The sequence below is a fragment of the Ursus maritimus genome, unplaced genomic scaffold (genome assembly GCF_017311325.1).
Source record: "Ursus maritimus isolate PB19 unplaced genomic scaffold, ASM1731132v1 scaffold_16, whole genome shotgun sequence".
Taxonomy (NCBI): Eukaryota; Metazoa; Chordata; class Mammalia; order Carnivora; family Ursidae; genus Ursus; species Ursus maritimus.
Window position 1 is genome coordinate 29,902,001 of NW_024424008.1, and position 21,479 is coordinate 29,923,479.

Genomic DNA, 21,479 nt, shown 5'->3' on the forward strand with positions numbered 1-21,479 from the left:
GGGGGGGGGGGGGGACCTGGCACTAACGGACACCATGAAACTCTTTTCCTTTTCCATGATTCCGGAACGTGGTACGATCTCTTTCATTGTTCTGCAGACAGGTAATGCCAGGACCCGTGGAGGACTGACATTCCTGCTGAAATTTTGGGTCCAGTAAAAAAGATAAGAACAAATAATTTTGTGGAAAGTGACACTGTGGCTTCCTTCTCCTCTGTTTGTAAACACAGGCTGGTTTTCTGGAAAATGGGAAGAAGGTTGCTTCTGCTTTATTTTCACATCTGTATTTTTAATACGCTTTTTAAAAATTTTATGTTCTAGAAGAGCATAGACACAGAGGAAATAAGTTAGATGATTATTCACATTGCAAAGGGATTCTCCATAGGGTTGCATTAAATACTGAACTCTCCTAAAGCAGTGAATTTGGGACTTGATTTAAAAGCAGCTTTTCAAAAATATATCTGTATAAAAGTGAGGTATAACTATAGATTCATCTTAACTCTTCTTCAGTCTAGCACCCTCTTTGCATTCATAGGGCAGGGGATCAAAAAGGACTTGTTAAGGAACAGTCAACGGATTCTTGAACCACCCGCCTCATCTTTCTTAGGAGATGAGGCTTTTCGAATTCAACCAACAAAGAGAAAGACCCACTTGTGGCCCTAGTCCTATCACTGTTCCACAACAAGTCTCCTTCTAAAACCAGGGGCTTGCTGCACATGGGCCCCTGAAACCGGAGTCAAGGAGCAGTGTGTGTGGATTTGGATTCAGCACAGGCCACACATATGGCCTGTGGCGGATGAGGAAAGTCAGAGCAACTGACTCAAAGGCTTCTGGTAGATAGGCTGTTTCTTCCCCACTGCGCTGGTTACAAGGTGAGGAAGGGCTCCCTTTTTACAGGTGAACACTGATGCCCATCTATGGCAGAGCGAGCCCGACTGCTATTTGTGCAAAAAACCCATGAGAACCAGGAGTCCTTCCCACCCAGTCTTTGTGCTGAATAATATTGATTGGTAAATCACCATTTCCCCATAGAGTACAAAGGGGGGGTTGGAAAACTCCGTCCCATGATTCAGGAGTCAAGGAGATGCACAGCTGAGGCTCAAAAAGCCAACGGTTTGACCTCCCTGGGGTGCACTCAGGGGCGAGTGTCTTCACCGCTCGAACCAGCGAGCCAAGTTGCGTATGCTCTTGGGCCGGTCCCCAGCGGTCTGCACAGCATGGCAGACGCGGCACCAGGGCTCGTCCCAGAAGGAGGTGATGTGCACGGCGTAGCTCCTGCGCCAGTTGAAGTAGCGACGGTAGACTGCTGGGTTTCGGTCGAGGAAGAGCAGGTAGGCAGCCAGGGAGGAGGCACTAGGGAAGTCATCCACGTGGATGAAGGCACCGCGGGGCACGAAGCGCTCGTAATTGGCACGGTCGGGGCCCAGCACCACCGGCACGGTCCCGGCCAGCAACGCGTTGCGCCAGAGCTTCTCGGTGATATAATCCAGGTGCTGCGAGTTCTCAAAGGCCAGGTAGAACTTGTAGCGGGCCACTGTGTGCAGGAGCCCGACGTCCGGCAGCGGCCGCCCGGGCCCGCTCCTGCCGAACACGTCCACGGCCACGTGCTGGCTCAGCTGGTGGTAATAGCGGACCCGGGCCTGGCGCTCATCCCAGTTGCTCACCACCCAGGCCACCAGCCCCCGTTTCCGGGCGAGCGGCGGCGCCGGGCCCCGCGGCTGGTCGCTGGGGTGGGTCCTGGGGTAGAGGTAGCCGTAAGGCACGAAGACGTCCGAGTCGGCCCGGTAGGACAGGGTCCAGTTGAAGAGGTTACCCGCCAGGCTGCGCAAGCCCGGGGAGTGGGAGGGCGACTCGAAGTTCATCCACACCCAGCGCTGGCCCGGGGGCCTGAGGCCCGAGGTGGCCCGGGCTTCGGCGGCCCCCGCCGCCACCTCCTCGTCGTCCAACACCCGCAACTCGAGCTCCTCGGGCCCGCGCACCTGGACGCCCCAGGGCGGGGGCCAGTCGGGGAGGCCCTTCACGAGGTCCCGATGGTGGAAGAGCACGGCCTGGGCCTCCGCATAGGCCGCGCGGTCGGTGAGCAGGCGGCAGCCGCTGATGTTGAAGCGCCGCCCGCAGTCCGGGGGCCGCCTCGCGCCGCTGTCGCGCCCGGCGAAGGGCTCCCACCACAGCAGCACGCCCACCGGCCGCGGCGGGGCGGAGGACGCCCAGGGCAGCGGCGGCAGCTGCCTCCAGCAGAAGTAGGCGGCCAAGGCGGTGCACAGCAGGCCGGCAGCCGCCAGCGCCGAGGCGCTTCGCGGAAGCCCCCCGCTTCGGCGCCGCCCGAAGCGCCTGCCGCCCGCCCGGCCCCACGGCGCCCCCATGGCGCGCGCAGGCACCGCCGCCGCCTCTCGCCGCGCGTCCACAGGCGTGGAGCCGCGGAGCCCGCTCTCATGCTGCCGCTGCGGCTCCTGCCGTCGTTGCCGCTCGCCGCCGGCCCTGGAGCGGGAGAGGGCGGTTCCGGAATCCCAAGGCTCGCGGGTCAGGCTCTCCTCCCCGCGAGTCCCCGCAGGGCGCGCCGCCAGGGCGAGGTGAGCGGGCCGGGCAGCCCGGCCCGGCGCCGCCCCGTCCCTCCCCTCCACTGTGCCCCCAGCCCGACCCGCGCGGCCGCCCCGGGCGTTTCCTGCCGCGCCTCCGCCCGCCCCCAGCCGGTCCAGGGCTCCCGGGCTCCCGGCCGCGCGGCCCACGCCCCTCACCCGCTCCTCCGGATCCCGCCTCAGGGGGTCCCGGGCCCTTCTGCGCGCGCCCGGCGCCCTGGCCTCGAGCCCGGGCCTGCCCGCGGCTCCCCAGCCCCCCCAAGCTGCGCCCCGGCGTTCAGTCGCGGTGGCCTGCACCCACGCCTTGCAGGGGGAGGACCCGGTTCATCGCTGGGCGCGAGCGGAGGGCCCTGGAGTAGGCGCGGGCTCCCAGGGAAGGAGGGTGCTGAGTCCCCGGGGGGTGGGGGGGACGGAAGATCGGTCCTCTTCCTTCCTCACCGCCCTGCTGTGGCCAGCGACGCCTGCCGGAGGGAGGGAGCCCAAGAGGCCGCGGGAACGTGCGGGCTGAGGCTCGGCCACGGCGTCGGTGACTGACCTCGTGACCTGCCGGGACAGGCCAGTGGCTCGACCCACAGAGAGGTCGTGCATTTTGTGAAACCAAGTTTCCAGGGTGGATAGTTAAACCCTACTATCCCAAGAACGTTTCCTTTGCCTACCTCCGCAGCAGAGGATCAGAGGAATAAAATATTCTCTGAGCAATCGAAACATTCTTTTCCCTCCCTCAGCCTCGAAATACTTCTGACCGCCAGCCCATAGCATTCTTTGTATGGGGCTAGGAGGACTCATAAACCGAAGATAATATATGGCCCTTGTGGCCTTTGTGCTCAAGGAACTTCCTGCCTATTCAGTGAAATGAATGAATGAACAGCAAGCACTATTGATTTGACTAAGCACGGAAGAAACAACTGAATTTCTGTACTCCTGAAAATTATGCAAAACACTCTCGACTATAAAATGAGGGCTAGGATAAATACGACAGCACCCAAGTTTAGGGTGTAAAAGATAAGTATCTCGCTGCCGCTTCCCAGGCATCAGTGAGTCAACAACCCAGGCATCTACTTCTATAGTCGCTTGAGCAGTTTTTTCCCCTACAGCTTGAATTTGAATTTCTGGGTTTAGGTCTTCACTTACGTTATTAAACTCTTATTCAGTGAAATTCCAAATTCCAAACAGGTGGGCTGCTGACCTAAGGAGAGGAGGCAGCTTTGAGAGAATTTTTAGTAAACCACAGCTGTGCCTCCTGGTCCCCCAGCCCAGTGCCATATTAAGTTATAGAATGGTAGAGGAGAAATAGATTTGCCGGGAATGGGGCCAACCTGTCAGGTGTTTTTGATGTTATGCATACAGAAGATAAACCTGGATTTGCCATTAGAATTTCGTGGGAAGAACTTTCTCATTAAAAATCAAGTACGGATTGTTGGGGTGCCTGGGTGGCCCAGTCTGTTAAGCTCAGACTCCTGGTTTGAGCTCAGGTCCCTGATCTCAGGGTTGTGATCTCAGGGGCTTGAGATCCAGCCCCACATAGAGCTCTGCAAGGAGTCGCCTTGAGACTGCCTCTCCCTCTCCCGCCCTCTCAAATAAATAATAAGTCTTTTTAAAAAATCAAGTACAGATTGTAAAAGCTCCTATAAAGATGGTTTCATGTGGCATGCCTCTTGGCCCACAGTGACAGTTTTGGAGCTGAACAGTGTTGGGTGCCTGGACTTGTACCCATCAACCTAGTGACACCTTCTCCTACACACTAAAATCTCTTATGTTTGTGTTTCTTGGGTGTTTTTTTTTTTTTAATTTCACAGAATCATTTTCAAGCTACTTAAGCAAATTGTCATTGAAATTAGAAATTTCACTTCCACACTTTTACTTTTAATTTTAAAAAGGCAAGGGCTCCTGGGTGGCTCAGTCAGTTAAGCATCTGCCTTCAGCTCAGGTCATGATCCCAGTGTCTTGGGGAGAGCTTTTCCCTCTCCTGCTCCCCCTGCTGTGCTCGCTCTCTTTCTTTTTCTGTCAAATGAATAACTAAAACCTTTTTTAAAAATACAAATAAAGAAAAATTTTAAAAGCTATAAATGCACAAATAACTTTTTTCAACCAAATGAAGGAAAGGACTTATTGGCTTTTCTTTTTATGCAACTCAAAAGCCTATATTATACATTCATGCACATTCCTCCCCCACTTCAGTTAAATAAGACATCATAGAAAGAGCCTAATGTTGTGTCCAGCTCATGGCAGATAGGGCTTTGGTAAATGTAAGCCTGTTTGCTGGCTTCCTTCCCCTACTCCCAATTTTCCCATAAATCCTTCAGATATTCCAATTAAGCCAACTCTTTATTGGCAGAACGACTCTGATCTCATATCGATTTCCTTTGTCTCTACTTACCTTGGTAGGGTGAAGGACTCAACTCCCTACTTTATTTTGTCTTATCTTGATGTTAGGGGAAGGAATACCTAGAAGAGGGTATAGTTGGATCAATAGAAACCAATCATGACTTCTCTACAAACAACTGATGGATTTATTCCCTGGGCCATGGTTTGTTCTTATTTTAAAGGAATGGAATGTTCTCATTTATTTATTTAACCAGTTGGGAAACTGAGATAAAAAACACTATTTCTACCTTCAAGAATCTGAAACAGGGGGAAGGAATCCTAGAAGGCTTTGAGAAGGTGGCTCCTGGAATAATTAGGGACCATTGAAATTAGGAACGGGGCTGAGATGTTAGTCTAAAGAGAGGAGCAGCATACCAATGGCCAGACAGTGTGGATGAGGACTGGTAGGTTAGAAGTCACTAGGGTTTAGTTTGGCTAAGGAGATGGGGTTTTATCCTGTAGGGTGTAGAGAGTTTTCAAAAGGTTTTAACAAAGCAAGGAAGCAATATAATGGGATTAGTGTTTTTAAAAGCTCATTTGTGAGGGGAGGTGAGTATACGGAAGTTGACCGGAGCTAGGCTTTGGTGTGCTAGCCCTGTTAATTGACATAGGCACTGGTTAATGGGTGTGTTTCGTTGAATAAATTCATTAAGCTACAGACTTACATATGTTCTTTGTGTCTGTATATTATACTTTAGTAAAATGTTTTCTAAGGAAAAAAAAATTAGTCTTTCATCAGTGAAGGATGAATTGGGTATTAGGGACCAGGATACGAGCAGAAATATCTAATCCAGTTGGAAAGCTATTACTATAATTCAGATACAAAACAAAATGCCTGTACTAAAATAGTAGATGTGAGAATGAGATTAAATTAAGATTAAAGGAGAATAGATTCGGAGATAGTTAGGAAGCCAGACCCTTTCTCCAGGAAGCCTTCCCATATGCCCAAATCCAGGGTGGGTTACATGACCCTCCCGTGTGCTCCCACATACACATCTTTCAGAATACCATGGGGGCAGGGATCATGTTTCATTCACAACTCTATCCCTAGCACAGAACCAGGCATGTAGAAGTATTCATCATCTCAATGAATCCTTGTGGAATGAATGAGGGCTCTTAATGTATTGCTGAAATAATCTGTTGGTATCTTTGTTCCCCACTAGAAAGTGTGTAAGTATCAGGAAAAATTGGCTACATGAATGATTTGCTGTGACATTAAGAAGCCCCTTAAGCTTTCAGGGGTAAATGCTACACATGGATTAGAACCCTGATGATAGCATCAGAAACTCCATCAAATCAGGCAGCCTCTCATTGGCCCAGCCTGGACCCAGTGCTCATTCTTGAAACAATCACTGTGGGCAGGAGATATGGACTCTATCGAGGTCCTCTTCTGGAGCTAGAGGATAGGTTTATCTAAACCTCGTGGACTAACAATAGGGGGAGGGTAGTTCCCCAAAGTAAAAAATAAAGTGCTGTTATCTGAGGAGGAAAGGGTCGGGTGGGCAAGCCAAAACAACATGTCTATTAGCCATACATAAGGAATTGTTATTCTAAATGAACTCTAAATCACCTCAGAATTTTAAGAATTCAAAAAAAAATTGAAGAATTCTAGGATTCTTCTTAATTTGGTTAACAATAGACAAAGTATTTCTTGTGTATTTAAAGGCCTCTCAGTTTCCACAGGAGGAAGTGGCTCTCAGTTGTAAGCATGAAGACAAGGTCAGGTATAAAGAAGGGCTTTTGGCCCCCGAGGATGGGTAAAGCAGGGTAGAAGAGAGGTCCATAATTCAAGCCGCATTTTCTCAGGCTGAGTCAGTCATCACATCACACTGTGTCCAAGGATGATCTATTCAGTTCCAAAATCAGATATCAGAATTCTCTGAGGCCAAGGCCAAGGACAACTCTGGTTGCTAAAAGTCTAACTTGTCCTTTGCTCTTCCTCAGGGAAATAGTTCATTGTAAGCTGTCCTGGCGCTCCTCACCAGAGATATTTTGATGAAGGATGGTTGGAAGAAAGGCCAGCAGGGACAAGGGGTCCCTGCCCTAAGAGGAAACCACATTAAAAGGATTTTACACCACCCTGGAAGGAGCCCTCCACCCTTTCCCACTGGATAGATAGATAGATGACAAAAATCTGATTGAGTGACAAAAGCATGGAGGGTTGATCAGATTGTAACAGCCTGCCAACAAGCCCATAAAACCCCCTAGACTTAGAAACTCCAGTGGCGAGGTGCCTGGCTCAGTAGGTTAAGTGTCTGCCTTCAGCGCAGGGCCCTGGAATTGAGCCCCACATCAAGCTTTCTGCTCAGTGGAGAGCCTGCTTCTCCCTCTCACTCTGCTGCTCCCCTTGCTTGTGCTCTCACCCTCCACACAATGTCAAATAAATAAAATAAAATCTTTTTTAAAATAAATTAATTAAATTAAATTAAAAAAAAGAAAGAAAGAAAGAAACTCCAGTGGCAACCCTCTCAAATTCCCTCTCTCTTTGGGAGCTTTTTGTATTATCACTCAATAAACCTTGCTCCCTACCACTCTATCTGGTCTACTTCTTCAGTCTTCAAAGTAACGTGACCAAGAACCGCGAAGCAAAAGAAATCCTGTAACAATGTGATATTTCCGTGAAAACCCCAGAACACATTTTGACCCAACTGTCAGCTAGGTTCCAGAGGCTGCCCTCAAAGGGGTTGCTATTTGTGGTTGGATCTGAGATTTCTGTGGCTGAGCTTTGAACTGCTAAGTATACTTTCCATTTTTTTTTTCCTTGAAGAGACAAAAGGGCAATTCAGAGTCCCTCCCTGGATTATGTACTTACTAGGGAATGGGGAGCAGTCCACAAGCAGGTGTGGTTGGAAAGGCCAACCCGGATGCAAATAGGTGGAGACCGTTTCCTTTGTCAGGTACAATTTTTCAACTGTGCAAAATTGGGCAGTTGAGTGTGGAAATGATTGTTAGTTAAAAATTATTAAGAATTGCATAAATTCAACAACAATCCACAATGTATGGTTCTTTGCCCTGTTCAATCATTGGTAGAAAAATAAACCTAACACCAATTTATAAGGTCTTTCCTTTTTATCCAAGTGTGAAAATTTACTGGCCCTGAAAGACATTGTTAGGAATAGTCAATATGAGAACTTATTATATTTACTTAAGGTTTTTACTCTTTATGCACTCAAGTTTTTCTTGGACACTTACCTGACTGAAAGGTAATACATGTTTCAATGTTTGGAAAAATGTACATAGTGAAATTTTAATTAAAGTCAGAAATATTTAGATGATTCCTTAAATATTTGGAGGATTTACCTCTGAATTTTTCTTGTTAAACTATTTTCTCCTAAAATAGAGACTGTAGTCACATGTGAAAGTTATAGAGCACAAAATTTACACAAAAGAAATTTTTTTTGACATGGAAATATACTTGGCACGTATGAGGTGTTTAATAAATATTTGTTTAATGACTAGGTGAATGAGCAAATGAATGAATGAACACCATTCTTAATTTTACATTTCATCAGACACTTATGAAACAATTTCATTTCTACACTCATGAAGATAATGCAAATGACTTTGGACTTTAGGAACTCCTGACTGGCTCAGTCAGTGGATCCCATGACTCTTGATCTTGGGGTTGTGAGTTCGAGCCCCAGGTTGGGTGTAGAAAGGACTTAAGAATAAAAATCTTTAAAAAAAAAAAAAAGATAATTACTAAGATAAATAATACGGCACAAATGTAGGGTAAACATTGTTAAGTATCACACTGGCCTTTCCCAATCCTCTTCAGGTTCACCAGCACTGTCCTTCTACCCACAACCCAAGTCTACTTGGGTCTTTAGTCAAATGAGTTAGGACAAATCCTACAGTTTCAGAAACTCAAACATATCTGAACCAGGCTTACCGTGAGACCTGCCCCACAGTAGTCCTTATGTGTGGCTACACTTGAGGCGACCAGACCCTAACTCGGGGCCAGACCTTAAGTCAGGGAAGCACCCCAACTCTCTGCAGTTGGAGGAAGGGATCCTGACTACCTGCCCCCCACCCCTTCTCCTGAGCCTACTTCTCACACAGCCCCAGGGCATACTTCATGAAAGAAAATGGAAAGAAGATGCATTTTTTCCTAGAAGTCAGGTAATTCTGCCCTGACCAGTCAATTCCCCTAAAGCAGCCAGTCAAAACAGAACAGTGGTCAGACTGGGTTCCATCCCACTCATTCCTGTGATTCTACCTCTAATAAAGGGTTTGAGGCACTTGCAATATTAAGAAATACTTCTCGGGTGAAAGTGAACAAAATCAGTGACATGCAAATGATTTTGGAGGAGTGTGGGAAAGGGAAGGTGAAGTGGATGCTGCCCAGATGGCAAGGGAAGAAAAAGTCCTGAAGAAGTAAGACAGCCAAATTTTTATGATTCCAGGTCAAGCTTACTGTGGCCAAATACACCACAGCCCAGACGTCTCACACGATGCAGAAGCGTGAAATCTCATCAGTGAAGCTGGTTATAGTAGGAATATATTCAACTGCTCTGAAAAGAACAACTGGTCTGTCCTTACCCTTAGTAATGGTTAGTGCAATTCCACAAACGTTGGTCTTGGGAGAAAGAGAAAGACAGGTGAAGAAACACTACCCCTCCTATCTAACTGCACTGCACTCTGGGCTCTGCTTCAAAGGAAACTTCTTTCTCCGCTGAGCTCCCTGTGCAAAGACTTCAGTTCCTGGATCACCCAAGACAGCAAAGAAATACCAGCAACTCTTAAAGTCAGAGAAGGGAGAGGAGACGTGCGTGAAAGTGGTAGATACTGTCTGACCGCCCGTTGACAGAGCCCACCGCTCCTCACTTCCACCACTCAACAGCTGTTCGCCTCTCAGCTCCCTTGCAGCTCTGCGGCCCCACTGCCCTGTCCAGAGTTTGAGAAAGAGTGATGCGGATTGTTGTCAGAAGATTTTCATATGACGGTCCCAGGATTTGCTGTGTTCCTTTGAAAGATGAAATACTTCCATTTTTCTTCACTTTGATGTACTTTGGCATGATACCCTTGTCATTGTCAGCTTGTAGAGCTTTTGGCTTTTTTCCAAACAATACAGGACTGAGAATTGTCCTGCATTAACCATTGAAGGCTACATTAGGGTCAGACCTTGTTCGGGCTTATAAACCTACAAAAGGGGGCACCTGGGTGGCTCAGTTGGTTAAGCAGCTACCTTCGGCTCAGGTCATGATCCCAGGGTCCTGGGATTGAGTCCTGCATTGGGCTCCCTGCTCAGTAGGGAGTCGGCTTCTCCCTCTCCCCCTCCCCCTGCTCGTGCTCTCTCCCTCATGCTCTCTCACTCTCAAATAAATAAATAAAAATCTTCGAAAAAATTTAACCTCCGAAAGCTATAACTTCATGTAATAACATCTATTGAATGCCAGTTATGTGCCAGGCTCATGAGGCATATGTGAAGAAAGAGACAGACATTCCTGTCCTTGGAGGACCAGCTAGTTCTCACGTTCAATCCAGCCTGGTGAATTACAGCTTTAGAGCAATTCCAGACCTAAGGAGTTCCAGGGCTGACACCAGAACCTGAGATGTGTTAGGTCTTCAGTAACCCTGCCCCCTGGCCTCTAGAACACTTCCTCAATTGCCTTGTCACTTGTCCTTTGCTGCCTCCGCATTCATCGAGTGGCATTGTCAGAGTGGAAGGTTCTTTTAGGCCACCTGTCTTTGCAACTCTCTCATCTCTACTTATGATTAATTAGACAAGGTTTGTCAGGTTTTGTCGGGGAAGTTTTTCAAGTAAAAGGGAAGCAAGTTTCCGCTGGGGGAAGGGGGTGGACATGAGTCTCTCCACACAGTAGTTTCCACTCTCTCTCTCTTAGTTACAGAGGTGTGGAATTATAAACCAGAGGCAAGCTGTTTAGCTCACACACACGTGCTCCAAGCGAGCACTATAATTAGGCCAGGTAAAACGAAAAGCAGTTGTATTAGCAAGGGTTCTTTTAGTTACAGTTACAGTGACTCACTGGAGGCAACTTTAGACCAGAAGAAGGCAGGGTGGGGGGCACAATTTATTATCATGTGAGAACTGAGCCTCATATTGACCCACTTTTTAAAAATTTTTATATATTTACTAATTTTTTATTTTTAAGTAGGCTCCACTCCATGCCCAGCATGGAGCCTGACACGGCCCTAGAACTCACAACCCTGAGATCAAGACTTGAGCTGAGATCAAGAGTCAGTTGCCCAACCAATGGAGCCACCCAGGCGCCCTGAGACCCACTTTGTTTTATAAGGAGTTTTATTAAAGATAGTAAAAAAAAGCTAATATAATTAAGTTAAACAATTATCTGACAGAAAGTTCCTGAAATGATAATGAGACATTTAACCCTTCTGTGAGGCCAAAGGCCCCCTGCACGGAGGAACAGTCTCCAACAACGTCCTCCACCATGAACATTTCCCAGGCTCTCATCTGTCACTCACTACCAGCTAAGGCCTTGGCATCTCTACCCAAGGCCAGCCCATGAGAGAGTGCTAACTTGGACATAATTTACTATCACGTGAGAAGTGGGTCACATAGAGCCCAAGAGGAGGACTGCAGCCAGCCTTCTGGGCAAAGAACATGTCAGACTGCTGCACCTGCTCCGTTTTCTTCTTCATATCCCCACTCCCACCCTCCTAGAGCAGCTCTCTGTATTTCTCCAGGTCAATTGGCAGAATATAGTATTCCCTGGTTCCAGAGTTCTCTGACAGCAGAGACTGATGGGCAAATCTTGAATTTCAATTTTGAATCTTTGGCAACAAGAATCCAACTGGGCCATCTTGGGCTTTGTCCACCCTGGTGAAATTAGGTATGGCCTAGAATAGAGTCCAGCGTGGTGGTGGTCAGTGGATTGGGGTGGGGGGTGGGCGGGGAGTCAGGGATGGGATGGTGGGGCAGCTCTTGGAAGAATGAACTTCTTTATGAGCTGAACAGTTCTGGAGAGGGCTCTAACTCCTGTGCTCGTTTTGTTCTTCAATAAGTAAAGACGACCAAGGAAGGAACTTCCTCAGCCTTCCTACTGTCTCCATAAAGAATGTTTCCTTCTATCTAAATACTTGAAAACAACTTATTATGAAAAACTTTATTTTTTTTAAAGATTTTATTTATTTATTTACTTGACAGAGAGAAAGAGAGACAGCCAGCGAGAGAGGGAACACAAGCAGGGGGAGTGGGAGAGGAAGAAGGAGGCTCCCAGCAGTGGAGCCTGATGTGGGACTCGATCCCAGAACGCCGGGATCACGCCCTGAGCCGAAGGCAGACGCCTAACAACTGAGCCACCCAGGCACCCCTGAAAAACTTTAAATATAGAAAAAAGTAGAACAAATAGGGTGAACCCCAAATTCCCTTGAGGATTCAACAAGTGTTAAGATTGCCCACATATGCTTCTTTCTTTTATTTCTGATATGTTTTAAAGTAAATCCTCGGGGCGCCTGAGTGGCTCAGTCGTTAAGCGTCTGCCTTTGGCTCAAGTCATGATCCCAGCGTTCTGGGATCGAGCCCCGCATCGGGCTCCCTGCTTAGTGGGAAGCCTGCTTCTCCCTCTCCCACTTCCCCTGCTTGTGTTCCCTCTCTCACTGCCTCTCTCTCTGTCAAATAAATAAATAAAATCTTTAAAAAAATAAAAAAACAAAGTAAATCCTCTATGTTATGTCATTTCACTCCTATGTAATTCAGTGTCCATCTTAAAAACACATAGACATTTTCTTACATAACCACAATGCTATTAAATTTTTTAAATTAAAATTAAATTATTTTCAATTGTCTCAAAGTTCTCTTTTTTAACAGGGATTGTTCGAAACAGTTATGTAAATAAGGTCTGAATGTTACATGTTGTTGTTGTGTCTGTTAAGTCTCTTTTTATCTCAAGTAGTCCCCCACAACATTTAAACTTGCATAATTAATTGACTTGCACAGAAACTGGGTCAGCTGTTCTGTGCTGTGTTGCACATTCTGGATTTGTCTTGTGACTCCCCCTGGTGTCATTTCTCTTGTTCCCCATCTCGTACTTCCTATGAAGAGAAGTTACCTGTGGCTCGAGTACACTCAACCATTTTGATAAGGACATTCCTAGAAAGCTGTATGCTTCATGTCATGTCACATCAGGTTGCACATGAGGTCTTAAATTGTACTTGTGTGGTGTTAAGATTGTTACAAACAAACAGCGATGAGCCCAACATGGAGTCACTTATGACTGAGTCCCACATCAGCAAACCAAGACTTCACATCTGACCTCGTTGCAGGGTCTGCCTCTCCCAGGAAGGTGACCTGCAACCACTCAATCCAGAATCACCTGATGAGCACTAGCGAGGTCATCTGCCTGATAGACCCCGACCCTCCCCACAACAGACAGCTATAAAATACTTGGAAAGTGATAGTACTGTTATTTAAAAAGAAAACACAAAAACATAAAACAAATAATGTGTTAACAAGAGAAACCAGGAGGGGCGCCTGGGTGGCACAGCGGTTAAGCGTCTGCCTTGGGCTCAGGGCATGATCCCGGGGTTATGGGATCGAGTCCCACATCAGGCTCCTCCGCTATGAGCCTGCTTCTTCCTCTCCCACTCCCCCTGCTTGTGTTCCCTCTCTCGCTGGCTGTCTCTATCTTGTCAAATAAATAAATAAAATCTTTTTTTAAAAAAAAAAAAAAGAGAAACCAGGAGATAAATTTATTTAAAAGTAAGACTGAAAAGTTTTCTTTCCAAAAAATGTTGTTCCATCTTGTGCAACAAATACTTTTTCCAGTCATTTTGGCTCTTTATAGTCCACTTCTAATCTTATCATCTGTGTGGCTCACAGGTACTTATGCCAGGACTATTTGGCCAAATTAGAAAGTGGGGTGTGGGGGCGCCTGGGTGGCACAGCGGTTAAGCGTCTGCCTTCGGCTCAGGTCGTGATCCCGGCGTTATGGGATCGAGCCCCACATCAGGCTCCTCCGCTATGAGCCTGCTTCTTCCTCTCCCACTCCCCCTGCTTGTGTTTCCTCTCTCGCTGGCTGTCTCTAATAAATAAAAATTAAAAAAAAAAAAAAAAAGAAAGTGGGGTGTGAGCCCTATGACATCAAGTTACCCTACAACAACTTCTTCAGACTGAACTTAGAAACTTCAAAGACTTTTTGGGTCAGAAACATACAAAATGAAAACTAAACATGAGCAAGCTGCAAACAACTCTAAGGAAAAAGAATTTTTTTTTTTTAATTTCTGTCATTAGAAGGAATGCTTCTAGTATATTTCATCAAGTATTAAAATGGAGATCCCTGCCTGGCTCCGTCAGTGGAACATATGATTCTTGATCTTGAGGTTATGAGTTTGAGCCCCACATTGGGTGTAGAGATTACCTAAAGATAAAATCTTTAAAAAAGAAGTATTAAAATGGCTATTGATTTAAGATTGCTATAAATTTCTATCACTTTAAAAAAGTGACCTTGTAATTCTGGTTTTCAAAGAGTTTTTATTTTTAAAAAATGCTTATTGAATAAAAAAAAGAGCTGTATCATATAATAATTTTTTATTTTTTAAATTTTTTAAAAGATTTTCTTTATTTGAGAGAGAGCGAGTGCAAGGGGGGAAGGCAGAAGGAGAGGGAAAAACAGACTCCTGATGATCCCAGGACCCTGAGACCATGACCTGAACCAAAGGCAGATGTTTAACCAACAGAGCCACCCAGGAGCCCTTCCTATAATACTTTTTTAAATCATCCCCTGTATTTGACATTTAGATGGTTTCAAATATTCACTATTCACTATTCAAATATTCACTATTATGCATAATGCTGGCACGAAAAACCCTGTACAGGAATCCATTTGGGAAGATGTACATTGGGGCAATGAAGAACAGAATTTAACCACAAAAGGAACCAGGACCCCAAAGTAGAATAAGGACAGAAACCCCAGCAAGGAAACAGAGCCATGAGATCCGTCCTTGGTGGTGTCAGCAGCTGATCAGGAAGTGGGAGGTTCAAGCAGAGCACCAGGCCGCAAGGTTGAGAATAAACAAGGGGGAGTTTGTTTACTGGGCAGGAGTAGAGTGGAAATGAGGAAGGAAATCCCTGTGTATGAGTTTGAAAGCCACACTGGGAGTTCAAGTGCAAACAGGACATCATTTCAACTGATGAATAAAAGTTGTACTCCCCACCCACTATACTTTTTGTGTGGCATCCTAATAAACATGCAAAAAAGGTGATGGCAAGAGTTTTTAGAAGGTTGAGATTTTAGATTTATAAAAATAGTGAAGGCTTTACCCAACTCCAGGTGGTTTGAGGTGTTGTATTTCTTGACTAATTTAAAATGTAATCTGTCCAATTTTAGCCACTGGCCCACAGCACCATTTTTGAAGTAGCCAGTGAGGAGAGAGTTCCATAAATATAGTGGTGGCTGGAATTGGCTTACGTGTAGGCTCTCTTCTAGGGTGCATTTACTGACTGGAAAGTTTTATACTAAATCTGGAAAAGTTTGGATCTTGACTTAAGAGATTATTGACTGTTTCACAGTGTAAATATTTTTAAGTAGGGAAGGGACATACCTAGTCAACAAATCTTTGTTAACTTGACTTGATTTATTACATTAAAACTGAGAAATGAACTTGAGAAATGAGAACTGAAAGAAGTTTTAAGATGAACTTAGCCTAGAAAGGAAGGAAAATGAAAGATATATAACCAGAATACTGGGAAAAAAAATTTTTTAAGGGGCCAGGAATAACTATTACGACAGTTATGTACAAAATGAAAGATAGAAAAAACCCAAATGTCCAAATAATAGAGTGATAAATGCAAAAATTTAGTACATATGATTTTTAAATGTAATTTTATAGTTATATTTGAAAAAACACTAATCTGGAAAGATCTATGCACCCCTTGTTTATTGCAGAATTATTTACAATAACCAAGATATGTAATCAACACATATATATAAAGAACTATTATATATATTATACACATATTCATTATATATATATAATGAACTATTACTCTGTCATAAAAAAAGAATGTGATCTTATCATTGTGACAACAGAGATGGACCTAGAGGATAATATGCTAAGTAAAATATATTAGAGAAAGACAAATGCTGTATGATTTCACTTACATGCGGAATCTAAAAAAGAAATAAACAAAGCAAAAAGAAAAACTTGTAAATACAGAGAACAAACTAATATGGTTGCCAGAGGGGAGGATGGGTAAAATGGGTGAAGGGGAGTGGGAAGTATAGGCTTCTAGTTAGGGAATAAATAAGTCACAGGGTGAAAGGTACAGCATAGAAAATAGAGCCCATGGTATTGTAACACTGTTGCATGTGACAGATGGTAGCTACATTTGTGGTGAACATAACATAATGTATAGAGTTGTCCAATCACTATGCTGTACACCTGAAACTAATGTAACATTGTGTATCAACTCTACTTCAACTAAAAAAAAAAAGTTATATTTTAATGAATGGGAAATTTTATGATGTTATATTAAAAGGAATAATAAATGTATATACTACACAGAGTGATTTCACTTTTTTCTTTTTTTTTTTTTTTTAGATTTTATTTATTTATTTGTCAGAGAGAGAGAGAAAGAGAGAGGGGAAAGAGCACAAGCAGGGAGAGTGGCAGACAGAGGGAGAAGCAGGCTCCCCGTGAGCAGGAGCCCAATGCGGGATCGATTCCAGGACCCTGGGATCATGACCTGAGCCGAAGGCAGACGCTTAACTGACTGAGCCACCCAGGCGTCCCCAACACAGAGTGACTTCAAACATGTAAAATAAAACATATGCATAGGAAAAAAGAATAAAAACATATCAACATGTTATCAGTGCTTGTTTCTGGGAATTAAACTCTAGATATTTTTCCCTTTACATCTCTTTGTTTTCCAGCTTTTCTATACTTGCACATATATTACTTTTGACAAGAGGTGGCGGAGAATATTTCCCCCCTTCCTTTTAACCTCTTTTTAATTCAGTAGTATTAGTAAAATCCTTTTTTAGATCTCCATAAATTTCCTGGCCCCTTACTATTTGGTGGACAAAGTCTAGAGAAATGATGAGCTCTACCAAAACTAGCATTAAAATGGTTGTCTCTGAGTCAGAGACGTTTCATCTACATCTTTCATTCACTAATTTATTTATTTGTAAATAAATTGTAAATAAATAAATTTGTAAATAAATCATTGTTGTTGTTTTAATTAAGTAGGCTCCATACCCATCATGGAACTCGAACTCACAACCCTGAGATCAAGAGTTGCATGCTCTACCAACTGAGCCAGCCAGGCACCTCTATTTTTTTTTCCAATGGATGAACATAATTATACTATAGAGAGGGTTTATAATGCTTACCTTGAAGTAAAGACTCAATAAACATGCCTTTGTTCTATCATGTTTCACATATTTAATAAAATAAGCTAATTAGAAACTCAATGTATTTCAAATGTGCCAACTAAAAATAAGTATAATATTCTTCATTGTTTCCAGGTGCTTAGCAAACTTTACTAATAGCCTTTCATTGCCTTGGATTAATTTATAGGTAGAAATTAATACCAATAATAAGAATAGACTTTTTTTAATACATCTTAAACTGTGAAACAAGCTTGGGTTCTGTTTTTCAGACATCAGGAGGAGGAAGCGTCTTCTCAATGGAGAAATGTATTCATCTTATCCTAGAGTAAAGAAAACAGTGAACAAATCAGTAAGTTTTTACTTTGGGGAGATGTTCTTTAATCCCAACCCCATTTTAATCTAAATTTGATTTATGTTCCCAACAGTACTTCATTGGGTAGAGCAGAATATAAAAGCCACACCCATGTGATCCAGATAACTGAAGAACCCACTACTCAGTCTTCCAGACCCCGATTGCTCAGAGTACCATGTCCCGACCAGTAGCATCGGCATCACCAGGGAGCTGGTTAGAAACACAGAATCCTAGGGGCACCTGGGTGGCTCGGTTGGTTAAGCATCCAACTTTTGATTTCAACGCAGGTCATGATCTCATGGGTTCTGAAATCGAGCCCTCTGTCGGGCTCCATGCTCAGTGGGAAGTCCGCTTGAGATTCTCTCTCTCCCTTGCCCTCTGCCTCTTCCCCCATTTGCGTGTATGCGCACATGAATGCCCTCTCTCAAATACATAAATAAAGCTTAAAAAAAAAAAAAAAAAGAAAAGCAGAATCCTGGAGCCCACCCCAGATTTACTGTATCAGAATCTGAATTTTAGTAAAATACCCACATCATTTGTAGACACATTAAAGCTTGAGAAGTACCGGGCTAGACAACTTTAGTTGTTGTTATTATATGCCACAGAACAAGAAGGAAATGACAGAAGGAAAGGAATGCAACTTGTTAGTATGAGGAAGATAGCGGGTGCTTCGTAGTTTCTAACAGAAATGTGTTTTAGGAACTAAAATTAGATGATTGTGATTCTAAGTTTAAATTTTAAATTAATGGGTATTAAATGTTGGAAGAATCACAACTACAATGACCGTGCTCAAGTGAATAGGCAAAAGATGGCCATGAGGACTGGCTGAGTTATCTAACCGAAATATACTTTATGGGAGAAGTTCCTGGAAATACTGTAATCCATGGAAAACCTGTCTTTGAAAGCATCAGTTCTAAGGTGTATATACAATATATGCAACTTTTCATTACTAAAACACTAAAATCAATAGGTTCCATTGCTTTTCTCTCTATTGTTTACATTCTGTTTAATTTAGCAGACACAAGTAGGGAAAACCATATACTTTTGTGGAGGGAGAGCTTTATGTGGGTTAGCAGCAAGAGGATTCGGACATAGTAGGCATCCAACATACACTTCCTGTTTCATCATTCATTGGTCATCCTCAAGACAAAAAGTGATTGAGTTCCTATGGTGCCAGGCACCATGCTAAGTGCATGGTGGTTAGTGAAGGAGACACGGTTCATGCTTTCCTGGAGTTTCTGATAGTGTATGAATCACTGCTGATCAATTTTTTAAAATTATCTGTGGACTTTGTTCATCTATGATATTTCTGTGCCTTGCGTTTTTTTATTGACAATGAGAAAAGCCTAATTCTTCGTTATCAGTTTGATTCGTGTAGATTGATCAGTTGTGATTCGTACAGCAGATGGTAGAAGTTCATATGGCAAAATGCAGCTGATAACTTACAGAAATGAAGCTAAGATATATAACTATAGCAGTTAAATATTATAACATGATCACTGCTGGGGCACCTGGGTGGTTCAGTCTGTTAAGCGTCTCACTCTCACTCTTGATTTCAGTTCAGGTCATGATCTCAGGGTCGTGAGATCAAGCCCTGTGTCAGCCCCGTGCTGGGTGTGGAGCCTGCTTAAGATTCTCTCTCTCCCCCTCCCACTCCATACTACCCCACCCCCGCTCACATGCATATGTTCTCTCTCTCTTAAAAAAAAAAAAAAAGTTTATAACATGATCACCGTAAGTGCTTGACATGAGCTATAGATAGAGGCCTGGAGGCTGCTAGGAAGGTAGTGTGGATGAGTAAAAATGAGTGGGAGCAATGAACGAGTCTCTCTTAAATTGTATGGATAAAAATAATGCAATTATTGTCAAAGTCAAACACACATTTTTTTAAAATCATATGATCCCACCTGATGAAGTAGGTTATCTATTGGACTTTAACGTCTTCACATGAAGGTAATTTGTTCTTCAAACCAGTCTTATAATGTGGCATTTAGAAAATTATTCATTTTTAAAATAAATAGCTTTGGGAGTTTTCTTGGAATGATGAATTTACCCACTATAATTAGAACCTGACAAATTGGGTGGAAAGTTGAAATAAACAGCTCCCGATGGGCAAGAGGCCCAGACTTGAGTTGAATCAACCATTACTTCAGGACACTGCTATCTTTGTGGATTTTGAGTGCAGTCGTCTCCCAGGATCGTTCTAACCCCACATCCCCTCAGCCCTGGCATTTGTGCGGATTTAACTACCACCCCCACTGGTTACACCCTTGTTGTCCAGTGACTAGAAGTTACTGGAAGTTAAGAGCATTGTCTCAGGGACACAGGTTTGTAGTTCTGGCCTCACCACCTACTAGACACAGGATCTTGAGTAATGTAATGTCTCTGTATCTCAGTTACCTCACTGGGAAAATGGAGATTAAAACTTTCATCTTATGTGATCATACAAATTACATAGCTACCTAAAACACTGACTGTTGAGCCCGGCACATAGTAAATGGTGGCTATCCCACTTTATTAGAGAACCCAAATCTCCATACTGGTTCTTCTTTGCTACATGAATCCCTTCAGTAACAAGTTTTTTCTTTTTTTTTCTTTGTTTGACCAAGTGACTCAGTCTCTTAGTGACTATATTTTCTCCCTATTGAATTCAGATCTTAGAGGCTGCCTTCCAGGAGACCCTTCTTCTTTGTGCCACTTTTTCTGAGTTCTCACCCCGCTCTAGGTTCAACAGACCCCCCAGCTCTTGGGCACAGTTTGGCTCAGAGAAGCAATACTGTCTAGTGGTTAAAAGCCACTGGAGACTGGCTGTCTGGGTTCCAGTCTCAGACTGTCCTCTCCCTAGCTGAGTGGCTCTCGGTAGATTATTCAACCTTGCTGTGCCTCAGTTTCCTAATCTATAAAGTGAATTGTATCTGTTTCACGTGATTCTTGTAAAGATTAAAGAGATCATGATACATGAAGGACCTAGAATAGTAAGTGTGATATAGCATTTGCTATTACGAGTCTTTTCTTGGATAAGATTACCCAAGATTGGCATTTACCCACTTCTCTCTTCTCATCCCAGGATAACGTCCCAACTGTAGAACTTTGAGGATCCGTATACCCCACTTCAGGTCCAGAGAGTATCTGGACACTCTGTGTGCTTCCATGCCAAGATCCCTGCGTTCTCCGCATCCTGCCACCAATTTCCCGCCAGGCACCGGTTATGACAGTGAGGAATGAGTAATATTTTGTTCCAACCTTTATGTCTGTGAGGAACAGTGTGCTGGGCCCAGCTGGGTGGCCTTTTACCTCAAATAGGGAGAAATTCAGGGAGCCAGGCAAAGTAGTTGCCTGATTCTTCCTTAATTCCCTCACCTCCCTCTTTCCTCATTTGCACTGGTAAGCGAAGAGCTGGAAAAGAGGGGCAGTGCAGGACTCCTCACCACCCGGGCTGGCTGTGTGCCAGAAAGCTTCTGTGTATAAAAAGTAGAGTCCGGAGTATAACTCAAGAGCATGAACTTCTGTTGTATCCATGGGGTAATTTGCTCAGCTGAACTGTTAACTGTTTAAGTTCCATAATGAGGTAATGCGGCTAAGCTAAAAGTAATTCGCGAGAAGCAAATCAAAAGAAGATTACATCTCAGGGCGTCTGAATGACTCAAGTCGGTTAAGCGTCTGCCTTTGGCTCGGGTCATGATCTCAGGGTCCTGGGATCAAGCCCGGCATCTGGCTGTCCGCTCGGTGGGAAGTCTGCTTCTCCCTCTCCAGCTGTGCTCTCTCTCCCAAATAAATAAATCAAATCTTCAAAACAAACAAACAAACAAACAAACGAGAGGAAGATTGCATTTTGATTAAGAACTTGAAATAAAGCATACACCACTGGGCTGTGAG

The 21,479-nt window shown here is 44.3% G+C and overlaps 1 protein-coding gene across 1 annotated transcript; it reads right to left on the bottom strand.

The window, feature by feature from the left end:
• Positions 1–265: 265 nt before the first annotated feature.
• On the bottom strand, positions 266–3,161 carry FUT4 (fucosyltransferase 4). The gene is given in 3 exon segments (XM_040630636.1): positions 266–2,642; positions 2,645–2,668; positions 3,012–3,161. Coding segments are annotated over 3 exon segments (1,668 nt in total). The 3' UTR covers positions 266–1,148.
• Between the last annotated feature and the right edge of the window lie 18,318 nt (positions 3,162–21,479).